General features: G+C 40.6%; 1 protein-coding gene across 8 annotated transcripts in view; it reads left to right on the top strand.

Annotated features, from left to right (window-relative positions):
* Unc5d (unc-5 netrin receptor D) overlaps nucleotides 1–26,362 on the top strand; it is a 506,034-nt gene that overhangs the window by 438,758 nt on the left and 40,914 nt on the right. For 4 of the 8 annotated variants that reach the window (XM_076913983.1, XM_076913982.1, XM_076913979.1 and 1 more), the window contains 4 exons: nucleotides 557–703; nucleotides 4,689–5,066; nucleotides 8,944–9,028; nucleotides 26,060–26,228. In XM_076913983.1, the coding sequence (XP_076770098.1) occupies nucleotides 557–703; nucleotides 4,689–5,066; nucleotides 8,944–9,028; nucleotides 26,060–26,228 (779 nt within the window). Of the gene's footprint in view, nucleotides 1–556; nucleotides 743–4,688; nucleotides 5,067–8,943; nucleotides 9,029–26,059; nucleotides 26,229–26,362 lie in introns of all 8 variants that reach the window. The other 4 variants (XM_076913981.1, XM_076913980.1, XM_076913977.1 and 1 more) reach the window with 1 other exon arrangement.

Genomic DNA, 26,362 nt, shown 5'->3' with positions numbered 1-26,362 from the left:
TGCTCTGGCTCTGAATATTGGTATCAAAGTTGACATATTTGTAAACCCTGATCTTTTCTGTTTTAACTCACAGACCATGTTAACATCTGACACTAGATAGCACTGTGTATATGCATGTGCCCCAGGCCCCCTCATAAACAGAGAACCCACCCTTTTCTTTGTCATTTGTGTGAATCTGTTTTTCCTTGAATAAAAAGTCAAATATAAAAATGCTTTTCAGGTAACTATGACTTCTTCAACTAAGTTAATGAGCTATTTGTTCTTACTAGAAAGAATGTTATGTTCTTTGCAAAATTGATTGTCTGCAAGTCTATTATATGATAAGCTACCTTAATGCAGTTATATTAGACTAGCCTTGCTCTGATTTATACAAGGAAGTTTAGAGACATGACTGTTGTGTAAATGAGAGTCTAAGGTGTAGCTAGCTTTCTGTGTTTTGTTTTGTTTTTTCTGATCGGTAGACTCCAGACTCTAACAGAACACCATGTTATGTCCTGGGGTGGCTCTGTGCCTTGAGCTCCTGTTAGCCACTCAGGACTTCTCTTGTGTCTTTCAGGCATTGAGAATGCCAGCGACATTGCTTTGTACTCGGGCTTGGGTGCAGCCGTTGTAGCTGTTGCAGTCCTGGTCATCGGTGTCACCCTCTACAGACGAAGCCATAGTGACTACGGAGTGGACGTCATTGACTCTTCTGCATTGACAGGTGGCTTCCAGACCTTCAACTTCAAAACAGTTCGTCAAGGTCAGCGGCATAGGTCCCCCAACACCTCATCCTCAGGACCACTGGCTGCACTCACACAGACGTCCTCTGTTTTTGACACTGTGAGAAGGTAGCCCTTGGTCCTGGGAGCCGCTACCAAATTGTTTCCATTCATTAACACACAAAATTTGATAAAGTGATCTTCTTGATCCTCAGCAAGTATGAGGGTGTATGGGTGTCGATTCCTTATTGGCAACATCCATTGAAGTATTTCAACATTTGATATAGAGCCCTCAGTGACTCACTGCCTCTCATATTATCCAATTTCATCTTTTTAGAAACCTGGTTTTAGTTTATGTGTTTAATTTTATTAACTAAAATACTGCATAGTAAAAGCTGAGGATGCAGCCCCAGACCACAACTACCCATAACGTTTATTACATTCGTTTTTTAATTTCTTTAATTTCAGATAAATAAAAAGGGTTTAGACAATATCTGAGGGATCAGGTAGATGGGGACAAAATGAAATACAAGCCTAAATTACTTTTAGCTATTGCCAAGTCTGACCAATCTTTTGTTGTGAGGGAAGAAACATTTTTCATGTCAAGGCACAGAAACGCTCTTTTTCGGAACAGAGAGAGTCATTTAATCCTCTATTATGAACTAGACCTATTCCTGAATACAAGGTGGAGAGGAGACATATTTGGTTTTAATTTTAGGCAAAAAGAAGCTCTCTCTCTTCAAAGGATGAAGTTTTGTACCTTTACCCTCATTTTCCATGGAGTCCCCTTTCTATCTATTCATTGTATGGATATAGCCTATTCTAAGGGCTGGACAGTTTCTGTGCTCAGCATTTACTGGATGGACAGGCCGCTGAAGTAGAAGCCCAAATCTGCTAGAAGAAGCAACTGAGACATGACTAGGAGAGATAGGTTTCTCCCCCTGACTTTTATTTGTGGGTACCTTGGTGGTAAGCCACTATTGTTGAGCCACTATTGTGTACAAGTTCACCTGCTTTGAAGTCAGTTACATTAGAGTATGAAACCGCTATGAAGCGAAACAGTTATTCTGAGTCACTGTTTCACAACTATAAAATGGGAATGCTAACATCCTCCTCATGGTGTTCTTGTGAAAATGAATTTGCTGAGAATAACCTGGGGAAGCCCTTGGCATTTGGGAAGATCTCATTATCTCAATATAGCTCTAGATGTTCACGTGTCCTCTAACCGTGGGACAGCAGCATGCTCCGTGGAGCAGCAGGCAACGAATATAAGGGGGAGGTGGTTGCCTGGCCTGAATAAGTTTGGGGAACAGTGATTTACATAGATTGGCCAGTCTCCTCATGGAGGACTATCTCAGAACATCAGTATATTGTGAATCTCTAAAAGAATCATCTTATCAGATCGCCTGGCCATTCTGTTTATTTTTGGCTAAGAATCTCATGAATCTCAGGATAGAAGACAAAAAACTCTATTGTTAGCTGCTACTGTCCCCATATCAACTGACAATGAATCTCGTTTTTATAGACTGTGACTTTGACCTCCACTGTCTTCAAGGTGATATCTTGATGAACAACTTGTCCAGTACCCCAGGAAGGGGAACAGCAAGAATGTTAAGCAGAATGTCTTCCTAGTTTTCTTTCTGTAACGCAATCATAATTAAATCCCCCCATCCCCCAAAAAAGAGAAAGTTAGGGGAAAGTTGGTTTATTCAGTTTACAATTACAGATGATAGTCCATCATTGCTGGGAAGTCAAGGTTAGAATTTGAAGCAGCTAGTCACGTGTATCCACAGTCTGTATAAGAGAAGATGAATGCATATGTGTTTACTCGTTCTCAGCTCACATTTTCTCCTTGTACATAGTTCAAGACCTAGTGACTGATGTTGCTTTAGAAAGCAGGTCCTTCCCATATCAGTTACCATAACCAAGACAATTCCCCACAGACATGCTCACAGGCCAGTCTGATCTTGACAATCCCTTATTGAGACTCTATTGCCAGGTGATTCATTACTGAGCCAAGTTGACAGTTAAATGAAAACTAACCACAGAAAGCATCATGGGTGTGGTAGACTACTTGTTCCATATGTGTAAAGCCCTTGGGTTCAATAGATAAGAAGATGGAAAAGAGGGATGGAAGAAAGACAAAAATTCAAGCATACAGAAAGAATACAATGCTTAGGTTAAATGAGGAAAAATGGGTTTTTAAAGAGAAGGGAGAGTTAACAAAACCGCAGGGAGGATAGCTGGCCCTAATCAGGCTCAGTCAGGTTGGCAGCCAACATTTTTAACTGTAGACTTGTTCATTTGAATGTGTATGCTTTTCCTGTGTGTTTTTCTCTGTCTCTCTGCCCCTCCTCTCTCCCTCTCTTTCTCTCTCTTCTCCTCTCTCTCCCCCATGTATGTATGTATATTTTCTCTCTCAGTCATTCTCTTTCATCTCTGTTCTGTCTTTGTTTCTGTTTCTTTGTGTGTTGTTCCTTTTTGTTTTCTGTCTCTCTGTCTCTCTGTCTCTGTCTGTCTGTCTGTCTGTCTGTCTGTCTCTCTCTCTCTCTCTCTCTCTCTCTCTCTCTCTCTGTGTGTGTGTGTGTGTGTGTGTGTGTCTGGGTGTTTTAGATGTCTAAGTATCAGAAATAATTTCCCCCATAAGCTAGGCAAGTCTTTCAGAAGTAGCCAAAAATTAAGATATGAGTTTTTGAAATCTCCATGGAAACTGCTCTTTCAAACTGTTTTCAAACGTGCTGTGTTCTTCAGTCCCACTTTTTTCCTTGGGAAGACTACAGACAAGAGCAAGGTCATCATCTATTGAACTCAGTGTGGTCCTGTTAAAAAAAGACAGCTTGATGGTGGCTGCATCTTAGCACAACAGCCCCAAGATGGAAAGGGGGCACCATCAAAGGGCCATTAGAGCTGCAGTATCTTTTTGTTTATTTTCTCTGTGATTCTTGATTCTTAGCACATCCTGACAAGGGATGGGAAAATCCCTGGTGATAGATCCCCTCATGGCACCATTTACAAATTAGGAAAATAGAAAAACAATAGAGACTAATACAATACAACTGAGAATTGAAGCATTTTCAAAAATGCCATATTTGAAACCATTGTGGGTTTTTTTTTTTTTTTTTGGTCAGGTCCCAAAGGGATACTGCTTAATATGATTTGGGTTTCTACTTGAGCTATCGTATTGACAAACTGGTAGAGGTGGGAGGCTGGGGAGTGAGGGTTATTCTGTTATTTGCTAATAAATGGGATTACTTCATCACGAGAAAATATCACAGCCTTTTTAATATCTGGCTTGGAAAAAATGGCGAGCTCCACAGATGACTAGATACCCACTCTCTCCTGTGTTTTATGAAGATTGTTTTGTTCATTTATTTTAATCCAGAAAGGTACATTTCTGAGATACTCTCCACTTGCATTCCTTCCCTCGCAGAGTGACATATGTGATGTTCAAGGACATTGGCACCTCAGACTTAGAGTGATTCATAAAGTCCCCTGAACTATTTGCTCCAAAGCACATTTGCTCCCCCAGCTCCAGGAGCCACTCAAAATTCTACAATGAATTTTTCTACCTCCTCTGTGGGCTCTTGTATGCAGCACCAAGAGTCACTACACTGTGGCATCTCTTGCTATTTGAAAGGAACAGAAGTTATTTCGCTGCTAACTGGATTACAAAACATCTTTTTTTTTTTTTCTTTGCAAGTTAAACTAATCACATGAACACTACCTGAGGCGAGTTGCCATATAATCCAGTGTCAGACATGTTTGTCTTGAAAAGGAGGCTTTGGATGTGAGGGCAATGGGGCCATGACATTCAGAAAATGACCTGGAAGGCATTTTCCCAGGCACTGGTGTGGTTCCATCTAAGTTAGCAGGGGAAGCTAATACCAATCAGAACATCCATATTATTCCCTTAATAAAGGCTACTGCAGAAAGAGTGATGGAGGTGTCTTTTAGTGTCTGAGTGACAGATCATGTTTTTCTTACCAGGAAATTCTCTACTCCTGAATCCTGCCATGCAGCCAGACCTGACTGTGAGCCGGACATACAGTGGACCCATCTGTCTGCAGGATCCCCTGGACAAGGAGCTCATGACAGAGTCCTCACTCTTCAATCCTTTATCTGACATCAAAGTCAAAGTCCAGAGCTCATTCATGGTTTCCCTGGGAGTGTCTGAGAGAGCTGAGTACCATGGCAAGAATCACTCGGGGACTTTTCCCCACGGAAACAACCGCGGATTTAGTACAATACATCCCAGAAACAAAACGCCGTACATCCAAAATCTGTCATCACTGCCGACAAGAACAGAGCTGAGGACAACTGGCGTCTTTGGCCATTTAGGGGGGCGCTTAGTAATGCCAAATACAGGTGGGTGGTAAGTGTGTGTTTGCATATTTTCCTTGCTTGTGTAAATACATTTTTTATAAGCATCCAATAATCAGATTCATTTTGGAGTAAGCAGCAAAGGCTGGGGCTGCACTTTGTGTACACAGGAGTCCAGAAGTACAGCTAAAATAGGACCGAGCCTTCTCTCTGCTTGCCTGTCTGCAGGACAGAACACCATGCTTGATGCTGTTGATAGTCATCTTTTGGCAGGATACCCATCATGTGTCATGGGAAGGCTCCTGGGTTTGCGACCCATTGGAATGTTAGTTGCCTAGGCCATGATAAGGAGGAAAGGAACACAGTTCTTTTCTACAACTGACAAGTACCATATTGAGCCAAAGCACATGTTTGCACTGACAAAGAATTTAGTGCACAGACAGTCACATTTTTGTCTCTTGCCCATGAGCACTCTCCATGACAGGCACCCTTGATAATTACTTTGACTATTTTTAAATTATTATTACATTGGTTCTTGGCAAGCAATGACGATGAATCATTGCATTGTTCCTCTTTAAAGTTCAAACATTAGTTCTAGAACTATGCCACAAGCACAACTCATTTCTAAGTATGTGTTTCTCTTCTTTGGGTGAGATTTCTCTGGATATTTGTAGTGGATATCTCAGATCCCTGACATAGATTACTTTAAAAATGTCACCCCTAGCTGTCGCTTGATCTTCAGGGTTGCTGGAGAGGGAAAGGAGATTGGTTTGTTCTCTTAGTCCTAAGCCATGAGAGGTAGGTGAGTCACATGGTGGTTATTGAAAGCAGAGAAGGTCAGGAACATCGGATCTAGCCATGGTCTTAGACGTAAATTGAGTATCAAGCCGGTGTTCAATGAGTGGAGATGACCAGGATTTTATCTCATAAAATGAAATCTGTGACAGGATTGGTCTCAGACTATGACTAAAGCTACCTTACCTGTCTGATGGTTTAGACTTGAAACTGAACTTTCTTTTCACTTGATAATTTTCACCTCACTCTATCCCCAATTATTTGTTTCCTCTAATACACAGTTCCAAAATATAACTTACTTCTGGAAAATAGCCTCGGTTGCAGCTCTGGAAATAATTATGCTCCCCAATCGACTTTGACAGTGTTTGAGGGCATGCTAGGATTCCTGTTTCCAATATGTTTGAGTATCCTATATGAGGGCCAATATATGATGTCATTCTAACTTGTGAACCCTAGAGGATAACTAACCAATAGGACACTTCTTTTGAAAGAAGTAGCCAGTCATATTGATCACATGAATTTGTAAAACATATAAAAGTAGATCCCTTGTTCTACCAAAGACTAGGATGTGAAATCAGAGTCATATGAAGCCAGTGAGTTACCATGCCTTTATCAAAGCTCTTCATGCACGTTCCCATCCTCATGACTTAGCTAGTTTGTGTTCATATGTGTCTGTGTTCACATATATTGAGCGAGTGCCAAGACTGAGCTATTCACTGCCCATATTGCTTAACTTTCATCAACGAAAACATGGAAATGAAAACCAGGACGAATGAGAAATATTTCTGTCCCCTTGCATTTCTCATGAGAAAGATCCATGTTGAAAACTAAAATTCTGATAGCTTGTCGGCGATCCCCACCCAGTTCCACAATGAACTGGATGCTTTCAAGTCTCCTAATCGTAGCCACTGGACAAGATTGAAGCTGCACATTGCAAATGAGTTTTAGGAAAAAGAAGTGTGGGGAATTGAAATGTGCTCCTTGGTATTTGCAGGGCATAGATACAAACTATGCCCTGGGGAACTGAAGTGCCACAGAAATTAGATTGCTCTAACGCCATCCATCCTGAATCACTGGGCGGTACACTCTGGAACTCACTTCTTATGCAAAATATGAAAGTAGAAACTCTGACAGGTGGTTCTATTGTCATATCGAATTTTCAAGAGCTGTCAAAGTAGCAGGTGAAGTTGGGGAGCTGGATTTTCTTTTAAATCAAAGATCAGTGGTAATGACATGTTGCAAATGGTGAGTTCTTTAAGGGCCCAGAGGCATAAACCCTTTCTGCTATGTGTTTGTTTTTGATAATCAGCAACTTGCCACCAACATGCTAATGTCCACTCTTCTACCCTTGGCCCTGTGATTAACTCTCTTCAGCCTCCACGTGCAATGTTTGTTTGGGAAGGAAGTATATTTGAAGGCTAATATAAATTATGATTGAGGGAGAGTGAAAAAATGAAAGGGATACTTGAAGAATCAATTCATGTTGAATTAGGAATATCTTGAATAATGTTTTAATCTAAACATAGGGAATTAAGCTTACCTGAAATAATTGAGATAGGATAGACCCAACAAACAGCCCTAGGCAATAATGCCGTACACAACATAACTCAGAGCCTGGTTTTACACTAAGAATTTTGAATCCTCATATATTTTCATATTCACAGTTTGTTTATTCTGTGTCGGACACTGTGCTAAGTATCATTAATATGACAGGGCACAGTTGCCTAATTATATACTGAGCTTCTACTGAATAGTCTTCATGCTTCTTTGTCGTTACGGCATAGAGATAATGAAGAAGAAGCAATAGAGAAATAAGTGCAATAAGACAATGCTGAGTTTGAAGACTAGGTTCAAAACAAAATGTGAGCCCTTGAATATCCTGTTAGCAACTGTGTTTAATACTAGGAAAGGATATTTACAATGGATGCAGTTACAGTAAAGAAAGAATAGGAAATGGAAGGGGACTCTAATTGGAGGTCTCCACGCATGTCAATTACAGTTATCATACTTTTGATGTGAAGGTGTAGAATGTACATACCTATTCTTACTGAAAAGCTGTGAACAGAATTTTAATGTGTCCCATTTTTTAGTTGTAGTGAAAGATGATTATTACTAACATGTTACTGAATAATGATGTAAACGTGAATCACAGATAACCTGGTTCACAATAAGCCTCGCATTTCTTGACTCTGTAGCTGCTAACACAGAGAGAGAAGAACAAGAAAGCTTGTCAACAGCAACCTGCAAGCTTCCTCTGCAATTATCTCCAACAAAAGGAAAAACCGGCGAAAGCTGCATTATTCAAAACATAGGAGGAAGCCGAGAGATTTTATCTTGTGTGACTCTCTTACTATTTCACGAGTTCATTTCTTTTTATAAACAGAAATCACGTTAAAGAGAATCCCAGATTTCTCCAGATGCCTCTCTTTGTCCAAAGCAAAGTGTTTTCTTCATAGCTGTAAATAGGAATTGGGGACATTTTTGATACAGTGGTGTGGCTTCACAGTGACAAAGATATAAGTATGGTTAAGTCACTGCCACTCCCTTAATCTTTCCTGGCTGCTGTTTGCAAAGTTAAAGTCATACCAATTGCAGAATGATCTAGAGTATTTCAAAAATGGTCAGATACATATTTTTGTCTATTTTTTTTCTAAAGATACAGCAATGCACAGAGCATCTTCCCTAACTTACTTCTAGATGTAGCTTGTAAGACAATTTCATTCCAGGTTCAAGGAAAGTGTTAGTTTACACATCAGCCCAGATACCTCTTCCAGAAACAAGAACAATCTATATCTATATCTATATCTATATCTATATCTATATCTATATCTATATCTATATCTATATATATAAAATTTTGGAGAAAAGTTAATTGATGGGCTGATAAAGTCTTACATTTTCAAGTATATTTGGTAGATCCTGGCCTTAGGATGCTGGCGAGATTGACCATTGAATATGATCATTTTTGATCTGACATAGAGCAAGTGTTTTAGAGTTCTTCAAGGTTTTGTGTTTATAAATTGGCAGGAGAAACTTTTTTGTGTAGGCATCTATAAGGTGCCCAAATAATACGTTTCGAAATAATTAGGATATCTCCAAATGACCTCTTGGCTTTTCTCTGTCTTAGGGGTGAGTCTACTCATACCACATGGTGCCATCCCGGAGGAGAACTCATGGGAGATTTATATGTCAATCAACCAAGGTGAACCCAGGTAAGAGTCAGAGAAGACTAGCATATTAATGGTACCTTGAATATCCACTGGGACTTGTGCAGAAAATCCGAATTTTATTATTCAGATGAGACAAGCTGGTCTTAGGATGAGGCACTCCCTTACCATAAAGGTAGTGCAGACCTGCATAACATTTTAAAAGCATCTAAGCAGGAGGCACCAAGTGGGAAACAGTGAACTGGTAGACAAATAAACAGGAACTGTGCTTAAACTGCCCAACAGTCTCCCCTTTAAACCAAAATTAAATTACCTTTGCAGGTGCTGTTTAGTGCAAAGCCCTGTGTATAAAAAGCCATCAAATGGTGAAATCACGACTCTTCAGGTTTAGCAGAAGACCCGTTCCACACAGGCTGGGAGTCAGTTTCTTAGATGGTTTTCTCCTAAGTATAAAATACGTGATCTTCAATAGCTTTCAGGTCTGACAGATTTCAGCAGCATTAAATTCAATTACGTGAGCAAATACAAATCTTGTCGCACACTCTTTTTAATCAAAGTAGTTGGTTATTTTCTCAGTGCAACTATAATATGTGTAGAAATGTTGCCTTCTTCCACACAGGATAAAGCTAGCTAGCTTTTCTTTAGAAAGCTTTTTTTTTTTTTTTTTTTTTTTTTTTAACTGGATACATACCTCTGGCATTTTTAGCCATAACATCTTGGTTATTTTAAAATAGATCTTCTGTTGTTGTTTTTGTTATGAGTATGGAACACATGAAAGAAAAACACGGGGAAAGAAAGGAGCCCGAAAAACAGATGGCTGAAACAGACTTTGATAGTAATCTATATAGAAGGATTTGTGGTTACCTAGCAATTCTGACTAACTATTCTGTCAGGCTTTAGAAGAATCTAAGACAGTTTTCTGTGAGCTGGTTATGGGGAAGGCTCTCAGAGGATTCACACATAACTGTACTATGACAGGCACTTGTAGTGCATCCTCAGTTGTGTAGAGGTCTGCTCTTTTCCCATGTCCCTGTAAAGGTGCTGATGTCTTGAGTAACCCCTGCTGACAGATGTTGGAAACAGACTGAGAGTTTAAGTTTGTTTTGGCCTATGGTACTGGACATTGATCCCAGGTACCCAGGAAGACTAGGCAAGTGCTGAACCAGTGAGCTGTATCCCTGTACAAGGAAAAGAGAGCTTTGAATAGTTTCCGCTCCATCTTAAGTTACTCAGATGTAACATTGGCGTTCATGGATGAATGGTATCTCTGTTTTATCCCTAATTTTTTTCCCAAAGGATACCTGTTTGAAACTGAGGCTCCTGTCTGTTACGTGTATGATTTTAAACTCATAATCATGCAAAAGTCAAGTGCAGTCATCCCTCAACATCCACAGAGGATTGCTTCCAGGAGACCAGGACACGTACAAGGACATCAAAATTCCAACATGTTTACATCCCTTATATAAAGTAGCACAATATGTGCATTTAACCTATGTACATTCAGCAATGTGCTTTAAATCACCTCTAGGTTACTGATAGTTTCTGATACTATAGATTTCTGAGCATAAAACTCTGCCCATGTTCAGTACAGTCAGACTATTTCTGATCTGAGGTTGACTGTCTACAAATGTGGAAGCGGAGGATACAGAGTGGTTACTGAATAAGTTAGAACCAGCCAATCTTGCCTGAGCCATGGCCTCCTGCCAACTCTGACTTCTGCATCTTCTCCCATCATTGTAATCCATCTCCTGAACGCTGTACTCAGCTTTTTCCACTCAAACCCATCACCAATGCCTTCTGCCTCATTATAGCAGAACCAGCCTGGGGCTACTTCCCATTTTTCCAGGACACTTAATTTACAGCTTACCTCCATGCCCATCTCTTCCTAGAAGCTGCCCCCCTTTTAACAGGTCAAAAGAAGAAATGTGCCAACAGGCATCAAGTCTACAAAGCCTTAAAATGCTCTAACAGTATTGGAAAGGAATGATTACGTAGGACACCCTGCAATTTTAAGATAAGAGAGAACACTGCCTATGAACTTAGAGGCTTATAACATTGAAAGACAGGTTAGCCTAATGAAGTCACTCCTTGGGTCACCTTTTCTTTTTAAATCCCATGTTAATGAACTGGACTTGCCCCTCCATATATAGACTACGTGCTTCCTACTGCTGTCTAGGGAGGTGGATACAGACAAAAACCATTTCTTTAAGGGCTGACATGTGTGAGCCATGTATTTTCTTACCAGTTGAACTGTGGATGGTAAGAAGCCCATGCTCTCTATGTTCCTTTTCAATTTGTGGTAACTTGCTGATGGGTCCTGTGTCCTGACGGAATGGTCACTCTAGGCTACAACCCATTCTACTTGCTCTGTAATCCTTCCTCCCCTTTGAGTGACAGGAAACTATTTGCAAAATGCTGGAAATAGCAAATGCTTTTCTGCTCTCTTTTTGTTTGCTAAGCTGGGATTTTTTTTTTTTTTCTGTCTAAGCCAAGAAGCTGCTTTGAATCTGTGTTCTTTGGCTTTTAATCTTCTGACTAATCAGGAAAAGGCCATTGTACTGTCTTCCTTTGTCATACCACTTGAAAACCCATTTTCATTTTACACCATCCATCTGTCGGCATAAACTTGCCTCTAAATCCAGTGCACAGTGAGAATGTGCTGCCCTGTTTTATCTCCTCCCATTTCTATTGTTTTGAGGGTGTGAGAATTGGATTTGTTGATTCCACTGCCCTAGCAAGAATACAACAGTATCTTACAAATACCTCTATCCTGTATTTAGATTCCTGTCTACCATGCCTTCCGCCTTACCATGCATTTCTACTATCCCTCCTTAAGCGCCATCTCCCATGTAGCAGGGGACTGGTTGAGAAGAACTCTGATTTGATTAATCTAAGCTTTCTGCCCGAGTTCTATAGCAGTATAGTGAGATCAAAAGAAAAACAAATAGCTTCTCTATTCAAGGAATCTCACACAGCTTTACATTCCTGGTTTGATAAGTGTGTATGTGTTTGCATTCATATGTGTGTTGGTACATATATGTGTGGTTCATGTGCATATGTGCATGGGTTTGTGGTTTCAGAGGTAGCAGGTGGCAGGAGGCTGCAGCTACTAAAAGCTTACAAATTAGATTGCAAACCCTAAAGCCCACCACCCTCTTCTGCCACTCACTTCTATGTCAAACCTTCTATTTCTTCTCCAACAGTTCCACCAACTGCAGATCAAGTAGTCAAAGACATGTGTCTATGTGGGTCATTCTCATTCAAACCATAACAACCCTCAAAAAGTTATAGGGTTGCAACACTTGGGGTTTTCATGATAGGACCATTCATTATGTATCATTGCAGTAAAACAAGCCATAGGAATAATGAAAATAGAGTAGGTCCTTAATGTATTACACAGGCAGACTTAAAGACAAGGAGGCAGGAAATGGGGGTTACTTTCTGGAGTTGTCATCTGAGTCCAGTCTTAAAAGATGAGAAAAGGGTCTTCATGGTATCTTTCTCTCTGGGGAAATTTCCTGATGACTGTACATACAGTGATATGTATGTGAGGGGGAGTCTTAAAGAGTGGCTAGATCTAGAAGTTTGTCCCTGGATAAAGTCTCTCTAGTATCAGAACACTGCTTTAAATGACTTTCATACAACTGTGCTGCTGTCTTGCTACAGACAGGGGAAAGAATATCATGAACTGTCCCATTCACAAGACAGGGGATATAGAATGTCCTCAGGAATGGAGACTAAAGTGATCCCCAGAAAATGAATGGTAGCAATATTGGCACTTCTGAGATTGGCTGATGAGAAGCCTCCTGTTACTAGATGAAGCTGTACATCATCTGAACCACAGACTCCTGATGTACTGGCTCTGTACCTATGGTAACTCTGGCAGTTGGTCACAAGTAAGCTCACCTCAGCTCCTGTATTTACACCCAGTACATTTGGGCTTAGATTTTTGCTTTGTTTTGTTTCGCATTTTCTCAGATATCACTGGTGAGTGAGGGACTTCATCCTTTACAGATCAACCAAGTCCTAATCAATTTCTAAATGTTAAATTCAGATCTTCAAATAAAAGAATTCCATGTTGTGGTCCTTTCCGGCCATCCTACAGTTAGAACACTGCATATCACATCGGACCACTCCTCCTCACCCAGCTCTCTGCAGCCCGCCCCACCCATGACTGGAGAATAGAGAACTGGACCAGAAAATTATTATGGGGAGCTTTCTTCTGAGAAGCAATAAAATGAAACCAAAGGCAAACATTCATTTCTTTTTCCAATTACACTGTCATGTGGATATCCCAGACCAAATGCTTAGACCAGCATCAGAAATGTAAGTGATCTTGCTGAAGGCTTTACAAAGGGACACATATTTTGGCATTTGGGCTTAGAGGAGATGGGATATTTTAACCATTTTGTTTACTAGGCTGTTTTGTTTTGATCGAATGATATAGTCTAACTAATGGGTAAAAAAAAAAAAAATTGGAAAGGTAGAAATCTAGGTCATATGAGATACCTTTTTCAAAGGTGCATGAACAGAGGCTGCTGGTTTTAGTAGCAGAGTGTGAAGTAATGTCAAATGCTAGGATGACAGAAGGAGCTCTGGGTGTCTGAGAAAGGAAGATGGACTTTCTATCCCAAGATGAGCTTTGTCATTCTGTCAGCTGCTTTATGTGGGCTTGATTTCGCCATAGCCACACACATGCTCACATCCATATACCCATATACAAACACACACAGACACACATACACACATGTACATGCACGTACATACACACATACACATGCATACTCTTATAAATGCGTGCATATACTACCTCCTAGATCATGCTTCACAGAGCATATGCTGAAAACTATTTTTTAGCCTTGTTTGGGTTGACCTTATTTTTTGAAGGGTAAGAAGAAAACATGAATGTATTCGTCTTTTATCAATGAGAGCCAAAGAGACTAGCAGGCCCTTAAAAGAAATGGACACAATATGTTTGTAGTGAAGTAAATTTATTGTGAAACAAATATTTGAAGCCCTTCTCAGAGGAGAACATCCCACCCCATACATCATTCTATGGCCCCATCTTCTCAGAAGATAAGAAAATCTTGAGCTCAGATTACTACGACTCATTGAGTAGCTCCCATCTGATCTTAGCTCCTTGGGTCAGGCTAAGAGCACTTGTCATTCACTGATGCTAATACCAGGTGGCTTGTCAGGATGCTGCTGCTGCTGCTGCTGCTGCTGCTGCTGCTGCTGCTGCTGCTGCTGCTGCTGAAGATGGTTGTTGTGGTGGTGGTGGTGATGGTGATGAGGAGAAAGAAGTCGCTCCCAGGCTGATCTAGCACCACTCACCTTTCAAACTCTAGAGAAATACAATCTCAAAGAATGTTTTCCCTTATCCTCTTCAAAGACCCAATGAGAATTGGCTGTTAAATTAGGGCCATTTATAGGGACATGGCATTGGTACCTGTTCTCATAATATACCAGTTTCATTACCAGTTCCATGCTCCCAGGATCCAAGGCAAAACCTTTTGGAATATTGGGCAGGGTGGCTGCCCTAGTTTGTTCTCTGTTGCTGTGACAAAGACTATAACCAAAGGCAAGTTGGGGACATAAAGGTTCTTTCAGTCTTTCAACTCTCGGGTCACTATCCATCATTGAGGGAAGACAGAGCAGGGATGAAGGCAGGAACTGAAGCAGAGACAGTGGTGGGCATGCTCTTTATTGGCTTCCTCCCACTGGCTTGTGCTGCTTGTTTTCCTTATACCATCTAAGACCAGCTTCCCCAGAATGGCAATGCCCGCCTCATGCCAGGCCCTCCACATCAATCATTAATGAAGACTAGCCTACAGGCAAGTTAATGAAGACATTTCTTAATTAAGGTTCTACTTCCCAGATAATTATAGCTTACATCTACTCGACAAATAACCCCCCCCCCACACACACAAACAAAAATCAAAAACAAAAGTCAAACACACACACACACACACACACACACAATACACACACACAATCCCACAACTAGGACAACGACAAAGCCAAGGAAAGAGGAAAAAGGGTCCATATTCCCAAGAAGTGAGTGGAACTCTGGCTCTGAAATGTGGGCCCCAGCTCTTCCAGGCTACTGCAGTGTGAAGGTGCAGTGTTTGAGATGGGGACCACATAGGACTGCCGATACTTACATACAACTGTTGGCAACTGGGTCACACACACCCACTGTCCACTGTCACTGAGAAATTTTAGAACTACAACTCATCTATAATGAGCCCATTAATAATTCTTATCTTTATAATCATTCGAAGTCAGCCAAGAAAGCCATCACTACCTTGTCTTGGATGGTTATGTAAGACAGTATGTGTTCTCTGCCTCCTTCCTTAGGAGAGCAGCTCAGGGATAAGTTTGTCTAAAACCTTAGGGAAGCTGACAGCATCACCTTCCTGTGCAGAGGAATCATCTGAGGCCTCGTGTGTGCACACATTCATTGTCCAGTTGTCCATGCAAATGCCTTCACAAACATGCCCACAGGAACATCCGCACTAATTCCCTAGGTGCTTCTTAATCCAGTCAAGTTGGCAATCAAGACCAACCATCGTGTTGTTTAAGATGTACGGAGGTAGGTGTTATTGTCATGCATTTTAATAAGGAAACCAAGCAGAACAAAATCCTAAAGGAGGAGGGACGAGGAAGGAGACATAAGTGTGAGTTCTACCTCTAGTGGTATTGCCTACTTCCCATGGAAGTGAAGGAGGAAGGATAAAACTGATTTAATGGTAAGGATTGATGAGGCTTCAGATTGGGAGACCTGACATGGGTCACTTTCAGAGGCGTTATTTATGTACTGCCTCATCCCTACTACCAAAGGGCAAGCCTGCATCATAAAAGTACCCTACATGTAGGATTGTTGGTAGAGTCCTATTTTTCCTCCCTCCAAGAAGTGCCAGTTTGGATGATAAATTATAGCCACTCTACAATTGAGTGTGCTTGTCTCTAATCATGAACATTTGAGATCCATTCACTGATCTCCAAATTGGGGTCAAGGGAGAGGAGGTAAAAAAGACAAGGGAGTCTGTGTGTGTTTGTGCACGCACATGTGTGTGTGTGTGTGTGTGTGTGTGTGTGTGTGTGTGTGTGTGTGTGTTGAGGGGGATTAAAGGGTTGAAGATATTGCCTAGAATCCTGGCTTGAGACCTGATGATTAATTAGCAGAGAGAGATTTGCCAACTGAAGGTCATTTTAGAGTTGCTTGTAACAGTTGTTCTAGGAACAACGTTGGATTTCTTTCCAGGGAATAAATATAGCTCTCTAATGTATAAGAAAAATGAGAAAAATGAGAGAGAGAGAGAGAGAGAGAGAGAGAGAGAGAGAGAGAGAGAGAGAGGAAGTAAATGAACAGCATGATTAATATAATCAGGGAGAGTAGATGGGGAGCCTAGGACCCCCATCTTGGTTCATCCTCAGGCAAGAGGGTATGACAGTCTGACTTACAAGTCTAATGTGAGGCTGTGGACCATAGACTCTGCATCCCTGCTTCCTTCAAGGTGAAATATTCTGCCTTTCTTGGTAAGAGTCTACCTGCCATTTTGGAGTTCCTTGAAATGTATTGCTGACATGCAGCACTTGTCAAGATTCTATTGCCCACTTAGGCATTGACACTGCCTGAAAAGTAAAGCGTTGTCAGAAATAAGATGGGATGGCAGACTGGGGGGAAGCACAGAAATTCACACTGCTTGGGCTCCAGTTGGCCTCATCAAGAGCCAGGATAACCTTAAGCAAATCATTCTTTTTCTCCAGACCTGAAAATTGACATGTTGTTAACTGTTTTGAGATTTGGATAAAGATGATACAGTAACATCCTGTATAAGAACTCCAGTGAAAACCATTAAATACCATTTACTTATTCACTAATTCACTTACTCATTATATGATAGAGTTTGAAGCTAGAGCCTAGAACATGCTAGCGAAGTGCTCTAACCACGGAGCTTCATCTCAAGTCTTCTTGTTAGTTTTCATTTTGAGATAAGATATCACTAATTATCTAGATTGGCCTTAAACTTATTCCATAAACCAAACATACTTCGACATTAGATCTTCTTGCCTTAATATCAATAGCAGCTGTAATTATATCCCTGTAATTTCAAGAAGACCCAGTCTTGATTTTTGTGTATTGTAGACTTCATATATATATATATATATATATATATATATATATATATATACATGTTCCTGTGTATAAGTGTATATATACACATAGATATCTCTGTGCATATGGAGGCCAGATGTCAGTATTTATTATCTTTCTCAATTGCTCACTGCCTTGGATGTTTGTTTGTTTGTTTGTTTGTTTTGTTCTTGTTTTTTGGCTTTTTGTGTTTTGTTTTGTTTTTCGAAACAGCCATCTCTCACTGAACCCAGAGTTAATTAATACTGCTACATTGGCTGGCCTGCAACATCCAAGTACCATCCTGTCTCTGTTTCTTTAGCTTTGAGATTACAGGTTCATGCCATTATATCTAGTTTTTCACATGGGTAGTGTGGATCTGAACTCAAGTCCTCACGATTGCACAGTAAGAATTTCACTGACTAAACCGCCTCCACCTCTGGTTCTATTTTATTTTAATTACATCAACAACAGATATTCTCTGGAGGGGTTCATTGTTTCCATGATGCCATCATAATTCTGGGCTTAAAAGCAAGTCTTTCATTTACAGTGAAAATATTAATGGTCTACTCTCAAGATCCTGATTAAAAAAGAGCAAATTTTCTCCAGTGCTTTTGTGTTTACTGATATTTATGATCATTCTCCTATCTGTTGATTATACATTAAGACTCTACTGTATGATCCCAAACAGTGGAATCCTAGTAAACTGGAACTCGAGTTAGAAAATGACTGCCTAGCCTGGCAGGACAAGTGTCAGGTCACCTTGAAGATGCTGTATCCCCATGCACTCCCAGGCTTTCTTTGCTTGGTTGTGATAATGTGCAACTCTCCTTGTTCCTCTTAGCTCAGGGCTCAGTCTAGGATTTGGATCCACTGTGTTGCTTTAAGTGAGTTTTAGAACAGTTTTTACTGGGTGCATCAAATTGATGGCATGTCCCTATCCCTTCTGAGAGATTTGCCATTAATTAACTCCACAACGAGGCTGAGGAACTGCTGGGGAAAGGTGATTCCTAAGTAACACAACAGAGCAGGACTCGGCTAGTGCTAGGGGAGTAAATTGCTGCCATTTGGGAGCTGCATTCGTTCTTCCAGGCTACCTTGCCATGCGCTGTAATAAAAGGAGCAATTTATCAAATAGTATCTTAATGGCCTAGAGGGGTTAATGCACCTTTAGTGGGAGATTATACTTCTTTCCTCAGTAAAAATCAAGATGATTTCTTCACAAAGTCATTTATGTTGGAGTATAATGCCAAAATGAAATACAGAAAAAGGTAAAAAAAGGAAAGAAAAGAAAGAAAAGAATTTATACATCGATTGTCGATTTAAGATTTGATTTTTTTTTTTGCAGAAAAGATTTCCACCCCAAACCAAACCCTGCTTTCTTTGCTACCTCACACACCCTCAGCCCACAAGCACAACTCAATACAAATTGCCATCATTTTAATCAAAGTGCATTTGAAGCCCAAGTGAGCTCACAATGGGAAGTGATTAGAGTGGTCCAGGGGAGTCTTTAATTAAAGATGCCATTGACAAGATAACAATGGTTTTGAATGCTGTTAATAGAGCGGAGGAGAAAGTACACCTTAATGCAATAAGGGGAAAGTCACTGGTTCATGGGTTTGATTGCACATTGTGAGCAGGCACCACGTCCCGTAATTATTTTTATTTGTATGGCCATCTCTTTTATTACCCATGCTGGAAGTAGAAATAACCTGTCCTATTAAGATATTTAATATATATCATCCTTTCCACTTCACATAGTTATAGTCTAATAAAAATGCCAGGGGAAGACACCAGCCCTCAGGAAGGCTATCCCTGTGATGCTAAGATGATTCACACGGCCCTTGGAAGACATAAACCATACACCTCCTAACTCCCTGGATATAGTCTTTAAGCTGAGCCACCAGACCCTCTCAGGTCTCCATGAGGTTATATGCAAACACAGAGTTCTTCCTTGGATAGTGGAGTATTGCCTCCAGCAGCTACAGCACTGAAACCCTGAAAAGGAGCAAAAGCTTGACTAGTTAAGCCATAACTGGGACATAATATGGGATACGGAGCAGGAACAGAGGATTCCAAACATAATGGCTCCCTAAAAGATGCCCCATGAGGCTCTGAGGTCCTGGGACTGTTCTTCTCTTTTGCTAATGGATTCTACAGGTATGAATAATGTTAAAGACCTTGAGAAGCAGAGCTTCTACAAACTATCCAGGTGAGCACAATGAACGGTCTTAAGGAGACAGGAGAGACAGAGTCAGGGAGATCTGAGAATTTCATGCCGCTGCCTAGCAGAGGGAAGGAGGGGCCTTACCTCAAGGCATACCAGGATGCTGAAACTGGAAAAGGCCAAGAAATCCTTTTAGCTTAGTGGGGTCTCTGCTATTCAGGCCTGTAAGAAAAGCTTGTTTAAAGCTGTTTGTTTGTGCTACAGCAATAACAGGGCAGAAACTCAAGCCTCTATGTGATCACTATACACACCCTACTGTTCTATCTTCCCAAGACTTCCTCTGGAGTTACAAGTCTCATGCCAGCATTTACTTACAAGCCCAGCTTTGGGGATGCAGTGCTTAGTTCAGCATTCAGCCCTTGATTGGCATTCAAGAGGCCCTGGCAGCTAATCACTAGAGTTTCCTAAAATAAAATTCTAAGCTTGTCAAACATGTCCTGCAGAACAGTTCCTTCCTACCACTACCTGATGCACAAACCCAACAGCAGCACACATGAACTTATGTGCACTCATATGCACATACACTCATACACACTAACACATTCACACTCATGCATGCTCATGCTCACACATAACCATACACATACACACACACATATGCACACTCTCACACTCATACACACAAACACACATTGATAGATACACTCATATAGTCATACGCATATAAACACACACTCACACACTGAAATACACACACACACCCTCATATACATTCTTAAACAACTCATATATTCATAAACATATACTCAGCATAGATACACACTCACACATACACAGTCATGCCCGTTCACACACACTCATTCAAACACATACACTCATAGACACACTCACCCACAGCCACATACACACTCATACACACATACAAAATAGGCACTAATAAGGTACTAGATTCCCTTCTCAATTCTGCCTCAAAGTTGACACATGACATTGGCTTGTCCCATCCTTCGACTCAGTAGCATCCCTGGAGCTAAGCAATGAAGACACTGGGCCTCATTTCTCCCCAGGTCTTCCCTGACTAAAATGAAATAAGATTCACATTTCCTCCAGAGAAAGCTGTTTCCCCATTCAAAATGTAAATGAATAAACAACTTACTAGATATTAAAAACTGTCACAGCGGCATGATGCATAGATCCGCTCCTCTCCCTCTCCCCCCTCACTCTTTCACAGCAAGGCATCATTTCACTTCTAAAAAGCCCAACACTGCATGAAAGATGAGCCTTAAATTGTGTCTAGGAACTGGTGATTTGCACATGATTTGTGCTTTCCTTAGTATATTAATTGGTAAACACCCCCACGAATGTGTGTGTAAACGAAAGCCGTTTAACATATGCAAACAGTTTAATCTCTCTCAGTATGGCGCTGCTCCATTTCAACAAGCTCAGATACTCCAGTGTGCATCTCACTCTCCTCCCCATCCCATTGCCCCTTTGTGCTGCCTCCTCCTTCCCTTGATGCTCTTTTAGATAATACGAGGTGGGTGACCCAAATCTTTAAACCCTTGAATGGTAGAGATGCACTTTGGTCCCTCGTGAATTGTGCCCCCCCCCGCCCCGGGGGGAGGCTGTTTTAATGCAGTGTTCTCAATCTGTGCTTCCCAACTAATGGGATAAAAATGGCTTGATGCACCGTGGCTTTATTTCACAGTCCTTGCTAATGAACCTCCAACCTGCCATCCTGGCTAAGGAATGGATGCTGCTTACAGACAGGAGATGTGAAGCGAAATCAGCTGCTGTTGGGCATTCTTTGATGCAGCAGCATCGAAGGCCTTAACACTAAGCATTAAGCTTGACCAGCACCCCAACTCCATTTTGGGAGGCTGCCCTCTATTTATCCAAAGCCCAAATCTCTCTTTTATTTTTTTTTTAAATACTTGATCATATTATTCTTTTCATACAATACATCCCAACCACAGTCGTCCCTCCTTTCACTCCCAGCCCCACCCGTCTCTCCTCTGTCTCCATTTCCCTTTAGAAAAGAGCAGGCCTCCCAGTGATTTCAACCACACTTACCATGACAAGATGTAATAAGGCTAGGCATAAACCCTCATAGTGGGCAAAAGGTCAGAGGCACTCTTCTCCCATTGGTAGAAAGGGAACTAAAACTCCATGTTAAATATATAAAGAGTTCAAGGAACTAGATATCAGCAAACCAACAATCCAATTAAAAACTTGAGTGCATACCTAAACAGGGAATTCTCATTAGAAGAATCTGAAACGGCCAAGTCCCTTTTTTTATGCAGAGTTCTTTGAATATTGTCTTAAGGACAATTCGATTTTCAAATGCTAGTGCCAAGGACACCTTGTAAGTAAAAGAAGTAGGAATTCCTGGGTCTATTCTACAGGCACTGAACAAACCTGTATTGGAGGCATCCAGGAATATAGAATGCACTACTCTGCCCAAAAAACTCTGAGCCACAGTCCTGCTTTAGAACCTCATGAAGATAAAATGTGCAAAATCTTTTGTAACAAATAGGCAATTTGCCTACTTCCTTCTCCCTTCAGATCCTTGCCACATCCAGTGTCTTTCCAGGTGTTTGGGGTTTTTGTTTTGTTTTGTTTTTTTGTTTTTGTTTTTGTTTTTTGTTTTTTGTTTTTTGCAGCCTGCATAGGAGTTGTAAGAAAAAAAGTTTGCATGAATGAGTTCATGATTTGAGATTAACTAGTGAGAAATACCCAGCTCACCTGCAGAGTCTAGGATGTTTCTCTCCTGTGAATTGCTTTGGAATTTGTGGTCAAGGAAAGATAACAACAAAAAACCCTGAAACGTTTAGTACCCTAGGTCAGAACATGGGTTTTTAATGGAAAGGAAAAAAATTATAAAAGTAATGAGAACAGTATATCTCCTAGGTTAAAAACTCGAGAAAGCTAGAAGTAGCTTTGCTTTCAGGGGTCTGGTTTTACTACAGTTGATATCTGTCTTTTATGTCTGTTCCATTAAAATATGATTTAATTATGTATTGACTAAGGCTCTAACATACTAAAACTATTATCACTCTCCTGTCTGGATTCTGGAATGATACTGTGCATAAAAGCGAGGGAATAAAATCCCTTAGTGTATGATCTAGGTCATCAGGAAGAAGACAGACATGGTGATTACCAAGTACAGCGGGGCAGACAGCAGCAATGACAACCTCAACTCAGACCCTGAAACTGGCAGTTTGGTCCTGAAGAAAATGATCTCTTACAAGTTTAGTATCAGATCAGCAACTGCTGAGTTAAAAGGCACAATGCCTAAGCAGGACACCAGCCAGGTCAAAGTTTAGTAATGTTGGTGATGGAGCTCAGATAGATGAGGAGGATGCTTATTCCACAGGGCAGACAACACTACCTGCAATGCTACTGTCTTCCTCCAGCTTATGTTTCATGCAACAGAATTCTGAAAAAAAAAATTCTCCCTGAGTCTCCTAATTCTATTCTATTTCATTCATTCATTCATCCATTCATTCACTCATTGAATACATTTTCCAGCTTAATGAAAACTTGGAGACTGGTAACAGAATTTCCATCTCATGTGATGAAGTTTTGTAAGGGCGGATATGTATTAGCTTCACTGTATTCTCTCCCCATGTATTTACACATGCGAACAAAATGCAAACGTGTACACATGAACTAAAGGCTTAAAAGTATCACAGTCAGACCATTTGCATTGATAAAACACTGTTACCTAGTGAACAGAGTTTCTTTGTGGCAAATGAAAACCGCAGGCTAGTTCATTGCATTTGGTCGACATCCATCTTTAGTCTATTTGAACCCGAAACCATTCTGTCTTTGAATGTTATGACAGTGACAATCAAACCTACAGAGGGACTACGTTGTACACCTTCCAGCAAGATGAGTTCCTCTCATATTTCCCAACGATGAGGTATAAGTTGTGAGGTATTAGTTGGGAATGCACAGGAGGAGATGCTGAGTTCTCACCACTGTGTGGCATCTCCAGGTGTGCTTTGTCTATTCCTTCAACTATTGTCAATATTAAGGTTGAGAACTTGTGTCAAGTTGTATACGGCAAATTACCCGTATGAAACAATAGTAGGCTTTTGTAATTAGCAAGTACCTTGTGGTAAGTACTTGAAACTATAGAATTTCTCACTAGATTCTTCCCCTACTAGATTTATATCATTTCCAAATCTAGGTTAGCTCAAGAATCGACTATTAAGTGATGGTTTTCTGTTTATTCCTTAGCATTTGGGTGGTTTTAAGTTTTCCTTATTCATTAGTTTATATCAGTAGCTCCTGTATGTTTTATATGCCTTCCTGTGTTATTACACTTTGTACTTTTACTTATTTTGACTCTCAAAATATTGTAGATTTGATCAGTGGGAGCCCCTTTATACTGGCTTCTGTATTCTTTTCAACAAACGTTTTGAATGTTTACTATCAGTATGTTTGGACACTAAGAATGCAATAATGAACAAAACTTTGAAATCTCTTGCCTCATGGAGAGTACATCTTAACTTAGAGGTGACATGAGAACAAATGAGCCAATAGGATAGTCCATTAGACACACTGAGCAAAAGAAAGGCAAAGGTCAGTTCTTGGTGTAGGGAATGTTCCAATTACCAGGGCATGGGCAAGGAGTGCCTCATTAGTGGATGTCATTTGCACAAAGCCCTGAACAGGACACGGAGTCCAATGGCTGTCTGGAGGACATGTCTAGCACTGCAGAGCAGCAAAATAGTCCCAATTCCTCGAGGCCAGAGCAAACTGGCATGTGCCTGAATTGAAAGCAGACTAGAAGGCAAGGACCGAGCAGGAAGACCATCCCTGTAACCAGAGTTCCTAAAATCCCAATAGTGTGTATTCCTAAGGCGGGGAAACTTTTGTTAAAGAATGATCTATTGATTGACACATAGACACATTACTGAATAAATATGCTAACTCAGATCACAATGTTCTTCTAGAGATAAGACCCAGATCTCAAATTATCTTACCATATAGAAGATCTAAATTATAGGCATATATGTATGTTCCTACAAATGTATGTATACATATCTATAGATGGACAGCAATCTAATAGCTGTGTAACAAAGGTCCCAGGCAATAAGGCTTTCGATCTGGGAAGCATACTAGGTTATGTGATGAGGTGAACTAGTTCATACTATGGTTCTGAAGTCACTGCTGTTAATAGATGCAGTTATTATTAGCTCACAGCAATTTTAGAAAAAAAAAGTGTGTTGGCTTTTCTTCTAGCAGGGACATGAATCCTCCCTTGTCATATATTATATAATGTGAGAAAATGCAAATACCATCCAAGCTTTACTTACTGAGCTTTGTCTTTGTCCACACTCAATTAAAGGCTTTCCTCCCGTCTTGTCCTTAAATGTCCTGAATCATTATCTGTGACTCAACCTGGATCATATTCTCCATCCCCATCTTTCCTTGGGATGTCACAGGAGCCAGCAATTTGGCGAGAAATCTCTTGATGGTAACAGAGAATAAAGATACTGTCTGGTCATAGAACACAGGAGTTGTGAGTCAAAGAGTTAGGGTGGTTTATCTGATAGCCTGTTTACTGACATCTCTGTGACTATATACAATAACTGCATGTCTTCCCAAGTGAATAAAGGGTTTTAACTAATAGTTGTAAATCTCCCTGGTGGTCAAGGACAGAAAAGGTCACAAAAGTGCAAATTACTATTATTGATGGAAATAAAAATTAAGATATTAAGTTTTGTTCCATCTAGAAATATCACTGCCCACAGATACGATTTTCAGAGAAGGAAGATTACATATCAACTTTGGTTTGAAAAGGCACAAAGCAAGTAAGAGATCAAATACTTGTTCCGCAACACTCAGGCAGTTGGGAGAAATTAAGTAGGCTTCCTGTTAGTTTATTTTCACTCTTTGTTGTTATATAAACTTCATCTCCTTATTGCTTGTGGGGAGAGCTGAATAAAGCTGAGGGCTGGAGTATGACTCAGTGGCCCTCTGTTCTATTCTCAATATGGGTGGGGTGAAGGGAGCTGTATAATGAAACAGAGGGGGCCAATCAGGTATGGCTCTTTCACTGAAATTTCACTTGGGTTTGCAGGTTTTACAATGGCAATTTTGTTGTAAATAATTACAGCACAGGAAAACCTGAACTCCAGAGTTGGGTGAAATGGCTTTAAATTCAGATTTGAAAATTAGATCTCACGTAGATGGTTATGTACATTTATAGCTTTCCACTGATCAGTCAGTGTAAAATATTATGGAACTGATAGATTTGCACATTGCAGAAATAAGCGTTTTTTTTAAACTAGAATCATCATGTCTAATTTGTGTATACTCAAGGTAGTGTTTTGTTGCATAATAACTTGTTTCATCATTTAGTAGCACTAAAATAGTACTGGATATATTGTCTGGGGAAAGGGATCTGAAATTGAGGCAACCGAGTTCTATCAAATTCTCGGAACTTTTCATTGATAGGACAATGTTAATGAGAATGATCATTTGATAGCTGGGCTTGGCTCTGCAGATGCATTTTAGGGCTCTTTAATTCTTTCCTTGTTTCCAAAAGACCGGTTGTCAATTTTCGCTGATGAAACCAGTTAAAGACTAACCATAAGTCAACCTTGGTGCCTGGGTAGTTTAAAGTTAAGCCCTGTTCTCCAAGTCATTCCACAAAAGGATGTCACCCTGCTTATAGACTATCCCCATCTGTAAGTTCTCATTCAAAGTCCCTCATCTTCTACATGCTTCTCTTTCACATCCTTTCTCATCTCTGAAGCCTGCAGTCAGATGGATCTGAAGTCCTCCTGAGTCCTGAAGTCACCTGTGGGCCTCCAGATATGCTTGTCACAACTCCCTTTGCACTGACCATCCCTCACTGTGCAGACGTCAGTTCAGAGCACTGGAACATCCACTTGAAGAAGAGGACCCAGCAGGGGAAGTGGGAGGTGAGATCCTGCGTGTGTGTTATTCTTTAAATGGGATTTGGGTTCTCTGGACGGTTTAGATTTAACCTTAACCATTCTTATCACAGCAGATCAGCTGCGAAGCTGTTGAACATTTTCTAGTTGCCAAGCAGTTA

Source organism: Arvicanthis niloticus, chromosome 16 (assembly GCF_011762505.2).
Source record: "Arvicanthis niloticus isolate mArvNil1 chromosome 16, mArvNil1.pat.X, whole genome shotgun sequence".
In the NCBI taxonomy this organism is placed as follows: domain Eukaryota; kingdom Metazoa; phylum Chordata; class Mammalia; order Rodentia; family Muridae; genus Arvicanthis; species Arvicanthis niloticus.
Note: the sequence above shows the minus strand (reverse complement) of the source record. Positions and strands in the feature narration are given on the sequence as shown.